Below are 7,042 nucleotides of genomic sequence, written 5' to 3' on the forward strand. Positions count from 1 at the left end.
TTTTTTTAATGAATGAATGAATTTTAATTCACTTTTATCCTGAAAAACGTATTTTCTAAAAGTATTTGTTGATGATATTGGCAGGTGGGGACTTTGAGAACTAAGGTTAATTCAGGCCATAAAAGTGGGGCCCTAGCATTTATGACTTACACATTCACACAGATACACATAAATAAATTGTGTGTGTGTGTGTGTGCGCGCGTGAGTGTGCACTCCAATGTGAGTACCCTCAGAGCCAAAAGTATATATCAGATCCCCTGGAGCTGAAGCCACCTATCATGAGTACTAAAAATCAAACCAAGCATGTACTGCTCTTACAGAGGATCTAAATTCAATTCCCAGCACCCACACTGGGCATCTCAGAACCACGTGTAACTTCAGCCCCAAGGGATCTGGCTCCTCCTCCTCCTCCTCCTCCTACTACTACTTGCTTTTCTTTTTTCTTTCTTTTTTTTCCCTTCTTCTTCTTCTTCTTCTTCTTCTTCTTCTTCTTCTTCTTCTTCTTCTTCTTCTTCTTCTTCTTCTTCTTCTTCTTCTCCTTCTCCTTCTCCTTCTCCTTCTCCTTCTCCTTCTCCTTCTCCTTCTCCTTCTCCTTCTCCTTCTCCTTCTCCTTCTTCTTTTTTAAAGATAGAGTCCAAGTATGTATCTCACTATATAGCCTTAACTAGCCTAGAACTCACTATGTCATTTGACATGGAATTTATAAAGATCTGCCTGCCTCTGCCTCCCAACTGCTGGAATAGAAAGTGTGTACTACCATGCCCAGCTCTGACTCCCACTTCTGGCCTCTGAGGACTCTCCTGCTTATGTGCACATACCCACATATAGATACACATACACACATAATCAAAAATAAAATGTTGCCGGGCGTGGTGGCGCACGCCTTTAATCCCAGCACTCGGGAGGCAGAGGCAGGCGGATTTCTGAGTTCGAGGCCAGCCTGGTCTACAAAGTGAGTTCCAGGACAGCCAAGGCTACACAGAGAAACCCTGTCTCGAAAAACCAAAAAAAGAAAAAAGAAAAAATAAAATGTCGAGCCGGGTGTGGTGGCGCATGCCTTTAATCCCAGCACTCGGGAGGCAGAGGCAGGCGGATTTCTGAGTTCGAGGCCAGCCTGGTCTACAAAGTGAGTTCCAGGACAGACAGGGCTATACAGAGAAACCCTGTTTCAAAAAAAAACCAAAAAAACAAAAACAAAAACAAAAAACCCTACAAAAACAAATGTCAGAGCCTAGAGAAATGGCTCAGCAGTTAGGAACACTTGTTACTCTTACAGAAGACCATGGCTAGATTCCCAGCACCTACAAGGTGGCTCACAACCTGTATTGACAATTTTTGAGTTTTGAGTTCCTTGAAAAACACAGAAATATTATAAGGTAGTGTTTTCATTTTGATTCTAGGCATAGGAATATGGAGCTGCTTTGGACTGTGCACAGGAGATGGTTATCATTTGTCTTGTTCTCTAACAGACATGTGATTTTGCCAGGTGCGGATAATTTCTGTGATTGTGTGATGTTTGTAATTCTGGGGACTTTTCAGAGAGTATATAAATGTTAGGGCCTTGAGAGGTGTGATGGGTTGTTGGTTGGTTGCTGATGGTTGTGGTTTGTTATGGGAGTTCTCTGACAACCAGAGCTGGGGCTTACCTGACTCTGTTCCCTGCCTGTAAATCCTGTTCCCCTAACTGGGCTGCCTTGTCTAGCCATAAGTGGGAGAGGATATGTGTGTGTGTGTGTGTGTGTGTGTGTGTGTGTATAAATTACAAGAATATGTGCTTAAGCTGGGCGTGGTGGCACACGCCTTTAATCCCAGGACTCGGGAGGCAGAGGCAGGTGGATTTCTGAGTTCGAGGTCAGCCTGGTCTACAAAGTGAGTGCCAGGACAGCCAGGGCTACACAGAGAAACCCTGTCTCGAAAAACCAAAACCAAACCAAAAAAAACCAAAACAAAACCACCAAAAACAAAAATACAAACCAAAAACAAGAATATGTGCTTAGTAAGGAGATAATTTACAACACTTAAAAATTTTTTGGATGTACTTATTTTACTCTATGGGTATGAACATTTTGCCCAACTGTATGTATGTATGTATATATGTGCACTACAAGCATCCCTAGTGCCTATGAAGACCAGAAGAAGGCTGGAGTTTTCAGTGGACTATATGCTTCCATCATCTGAAAGGCTTGTTGTATACTTTCATGATTGATTGGATTTAGTACAGAGTAATTGCAACTGCTGTTAATTAGGTATCCACTCTGTGCCAGGTACTACCTTAAGCACTACTAATTGTACAACCCTGTCATCCTGTGAATCACTCCACAACATGAAGTCACCTGGTGTCAGATAAGGGGAAGTGCAGGGGCTAGTACTGGGAAATGAGTTGATAGTTCGTCCCTAAATGGCAGCTATTGATAGAGCTTCTGTCATAGCCAAGATCTGTGAAATGAAGCCATTGTTTGGGAGAACTGGGAGATGGGAAAGGGTGGGCTGAGAGAAAGGAGGGCCCCAGTGCTCAGATGGGAAGAGCTCTGTAAGACCTGAGCAGAGCACATAGGCACTGCCTGCCTTTGCCTGGTAGAGGCCCAACAAGGTAGCAGGGGAAACTGTGGCAGAGGTGTAGCCCTGGAGACTGATATTCAGTGCTAGACTAAACTGGATGAGAGTCTACTCTCTGATGGCAAGGATCTAGATGTGAACTGAATCTGGGGAGGGTAAAAGGCTCTCTAGTCTGGGCCTAGGGTGGTCGGGGGAGGGGGGGTTAGTCCTGCTGCCTACCACTGTGATCTTGGGGGAAACATCCTTCAAGCCCCGCGGCACGACATGAGTGAGCAAGAAAGGGAGACAGAAGAGGATGAAGGTGTTGCCTCAGACACAGCACCCATGTTACCCCGAAGAAGGCCTACTGATTACCACATCTCAGTCCTGGCACCTATCCTGGCCACCCAAGGCCTCAGGACCCTGGTGCTGTCTGGCCGGGCTCTAGTTGGGTTCCTGCTTCATCTGCTGCTACCTGGAACAGTCTTCCTGCTGGTGTTGCTGCCAGCAGCTGCCGTTGTCTACCTGGGATTCCTGTGTCACTCAAGGGTGAGCAGTATCCATTGGTTAGTCCCCGGGAAGTAGGGAAGTGAGAATTCTGTGGAGGTTCAAGTCCTTGGGGTTGAAGGTGAATCTACCCACTTCTAGCCCTGCCCCTTTGTAACCAGAGACATATGCATCCTCCTCTTCTGCCAACATCCCTGCCAGCTGCAGCCAAAGAAAGTTCTCTTTGTTACTCGGGGAACAGCTGTCTTGCTTCCCCACCCCCACCTCCCCAGGCCTCTTAGCTTTGTACCAGGAGGTACCAGGGCCTGATCAGTGAGTTTGATGTGGAGATAGGAAAAGAAATTGTCAGATTCACCTGTCATCAGTGCTTCTCCACTCCTCATATTCCACCCCACCCCACCCCACCTCCTTACCCCTACAGTCCTTCCCTGAACCCTCTTGACCTTGATTAGGCTTTCCCTCATCTAAGGCTTGACCTATACATAGATGGCCCCTATATCCCCTTTCTGAAGCTTATAGAGAGAAACGATGCTAGCTGGTGACAGTCCAGATGGAACAACATCAGCTGTCAACACAGGTAAGGGGCATGGAAGGAAGCTCATATGGGGACAGGAAAACTGGGTTGGGAGAGCCAGGGAAGTTCTCTGGCCTTTCCTTAAGGAATCCCCAAACACACACCCAAGTACTCACACAGGCAACCACCAACTTGGTTCTGTTCTCACTTTTCTGTCCAGGCTCCACCTCCAGGCCTTCCAGCCCTACCCTTTTCTTTCTGGACTCTGCCCTGAGCTCTAGGCCCAGCTAGGTTCTCCAGGCCTGGGGCCCAGGACCTCCCTCACCACTGCTCTACTCTAGGGCTTCCCTGCCTGACTGCACGCCTCCACTGTCCACAGGTTCATCCAGCTCCGGGTCCACGGTGCCGAGCGCTGCTCTCGGACCGCGGCTCCGCGGCGCTCATTGTGTTCGGATTCCTCTCCCTGCCGCCACTTCTGGTGCTAGCCTCCGCCGCCCGCTCCCTCCTGGTCCGGCGACTACGCCCTGTACTGCCTAATCACGCGAGGACCCCCGATCCGTGCCGCCCGCCCAGGAGCAGCGAAAATCTGGCGGACGGTCACCCGGACGAGGAAAAACAACTTTGTGCTTGGGTCTGACGCCTCAAGGTCTCTCCGTGTCAAGAACCTCCCAGTTCCCTCGACCCCCATAAAGTGGATGACTCGGATGGCTGCTTTGGGGCTCTGAGAGCAGTGCTCGAAGTCGCCAGGAGATGGCAACCGGGTCCCTCAGAAGAGGGAGAAAGGGTGTCCCTTCAAGAAAAGCAGAAAAGCATATGTCCTCCACCCAATTCTGTGGTCAGCAGCCGACTTTACAGCCATCTCTGAATCCCCCAAACCATGCATAATTCTAGAAGCTCCGGTGTAGCCAGTAGCAACCAGACTTCATGGCTCAACTTGTGGGATCAGCTGAGTCCTCCAAGGTCAGCCATGACCTTGTACAGGACAAAAGATCAGTTGGGTCCATGGTCAAACTATTGCCCGGATCAGGTTTGAGATAGGATCTGGGATCAGTGATTCAGTGTAGTGCAGGATCAGCGTGTTGTTGTTAATATGTAATTTATTTTTATTTTTTTTGTGTATTGATGTTTTGCCTGCATGTGTATCTATTATGTAGGGGTGTCACAAGCCCTGGAACTGGAGTTACAGACAGGTGTGAGCTGCAATGTGGGTTCTAGGACTGCAACCTGGGTCCTCTGGAAGAGCAGCCAGTTGTCTTCTAAAGGACCCTGAGCCATCTCTACAGCTCCTAGTACTCAGCTTGCATTCGCAGTCAGGTATCAGTGCATATCTAGAACTGGAGCTCATTCTCTGACCAGGGGTCTTTCTTTTGAGACAAGTGGCAGACTAAGAGCTCATTTTACAATGTGGATAATGTTAAGATTTATCTTTGTATTTGGCATGCTACAGTTTTACTAACATGTTCCTACTTACGCATAAATTATCATTCTCCTTTCTCTCCCTGTCTCCTATCTTCTCCTCTTCCTGGGACTTGTACATACTAGAACTAGAATATCTTGTTTCTTTTTATATTTTATAGAATATCTTATTTATTTTTATTTTTAGTAGTCCTGGGATGGACTTATAAATGTTAGGCAAGCACTGAGCTATAGCCTTAGCTGTGGATATATTTTTAAAATTTAAATTATTTTAAAAATTATTATTTTTGAATTTTATTTGTAGACCAGGCTAGCCTTTAATTTTAAAACAGAAATTCTACCACTTCTACTACTGAGTGAGCCCTCCAGATCCCCTCCCTCAAAGCCCTGGCAGTTTATAATGCCAGTTCATATCTGTTTTGGTTGTAAGGTTCTGCTTCAATTCCTGCCTCCAGGTTCTTGCCTTGAGTTCCTGCCCTGACTACTTTTAGTGGAGTGAGATCTGGGAAATGTAAGATGACATAAGCCTGTCATGATGGTTGTCTTCTGTCTGTTTGCCTGCCTGCCTGTCTATCTATGTGTTTTTTGTTTTTTTTTTAGATTTATTTATTTATTTATTTATTTATTTATTTTATATGGGTACACTTTAGCTGTCATCAGACACACCAGAAGAGGGCATCTGATCTCATTACAGATGGTGATGAGCCACCATGTGGTTGCTGGGAATTGAACTCTGGACCTCTGGAAGAACAGTCAGTACTCTTAACCACTGAGCCATCTCTCCAGCCCCTATCTGTTTATTTTTAAGTCAGGGTTTCTCTGTGTAGCCTTTGCTGTGCTGGAACTTACTCTGTAGACCAGACTGGCCTTGAACTCACAAAGATCTACCTGCCTCTGCCTCCCAAATGCTGAGATTAAATGTGTGTGTCACTGCTCGGTCGGTTGGTCTTGAGGTTTTTTTATTTGTTTGTTTTTAAATAATTTATTTTATGTTATATACATTGGTGGCTTTGCCTGCATTCATGTCTGTGTGAATGTGTCTGATCCCCTGGATCTGGAATTACAGACAGTTATGAGCTGCCACATGAGTGGTGGGAATTGAACCCTGGTCCCATGGAAGAGCAGCCAGTGCTTTTTAACTACCGAGCTATCTCTCCAGCCCTTTGATCCTGATGTTTTATCAAAGCAATAGAAACCTAAGGCAGGCACTAACTTTAATAGTCTTGTCCAGAGACAAAAACAACCAGTCAGCTTAGGTTCCCTTATGGCACTAGCTCATGGCCCTCAATACAGAGTACTCACCCCTTCCCCTCTCTGCATCCCAGCATGTCTCTCTGTCCTGTGTTCAGAGAACTCTTTATTTTCCTATCAGTTCCCTTCAATATGCTGGTTGCTTCTTATTGTTGTGTTATTACTTTTTTTTTTTCCAAGACGAGTTTTCTCTGTGTAGCCCTGGCTGTTCTAAAACTCACTCTGTAGATTAGGCAGACCTTGAACTCAGAGATGATCTGCCTGCCGCTGCCTCCCGAATGCTTGAATTAAAGGAGTATACCACCACTTTCCAGCTTGTTGCTAGATGTGTGTGTGTGTGTGTGTGTATGTATGGATGTGCATATGCCACAATGTATGTGTGTTATGACAGTCAGAGAGGACAACTTTTAGGAGTTGTGGGTCCCAGGGATGGAACTCAGGTTGTCAAGGTTGGTAGTAAGTGCCTTAACACCCTGGGTCATCCCTCTGGTCCCTTGGTTTAGGTTTTTGTAATGTTTAATTGTTGGGGGTGGGGGGTTGATTGAGACATATTTTCTTGTAAGCCCAGCAATATGTTAAAAATATGCTCATTATAATTTACCTGGAATCTAATTGTATCAGACTTGTTTTTGTTTTGTTTTGTTTTGTTTTAACTTTAACTCTTGCAACTCTAACCAGGCTGCTCTAGAACTCATGATCCTCCTGCCTCAGCTGCCCACATATTGGAATTATAAACATGCCTCCATGCCCCGACCTAACTTTTTTTTTTTTTAAAGGATCCAGCACACTGTTTTGCCAGTGTGGCTCAGCCAGGGTCAG

At 45.9% G+C, this 7,042-nt stretch overlaps 1 protein-coding gene across 1 annotated transcript; it reads left to right on the top strand.

Annotated features, from left to right (window-relative positions):
* Positions 1 to 2,531: 2,531 nt before the first annotated feature.
* Positions 2,532 to 6,780, top strand: Tmem278 (transmembrane protein 278). The gene is made up of 2 exons (XM_021161488.3): positions 2,532 to 3,084; positions 3,936 to 6,780. Exons 1-2 carry the CDS (start codon positions 2,821 to 2,823, stop codon positions 4,191 to 4,193), a joined length of 522 nt encoding a protein of 173 aa, XP_021017147.1. The 5' UTR covers positions 2,532 to 2,820; the 3' UTR covers positions 4,194 to 6,780.
* Positions 6,781 to 7,042: the final 262 nt, after the last annotated feature.

The sequence above is a fragment of the Mus caroli genome, unplaced genomic scaffold, assembly GCF_978045245.1.
Source record: "Mus caroli unplaced genomic scaffold, Mus_caroli_1 scaffold_6, whole genome shotgun sequence".
In the NCBI taxonomy this organism is placed as follows: domain Eukaryota; kingdom Metazoa; phylum Chordata; class Mammalia; order Rodentia; family Muridae; genus Mus; species Mus caroli.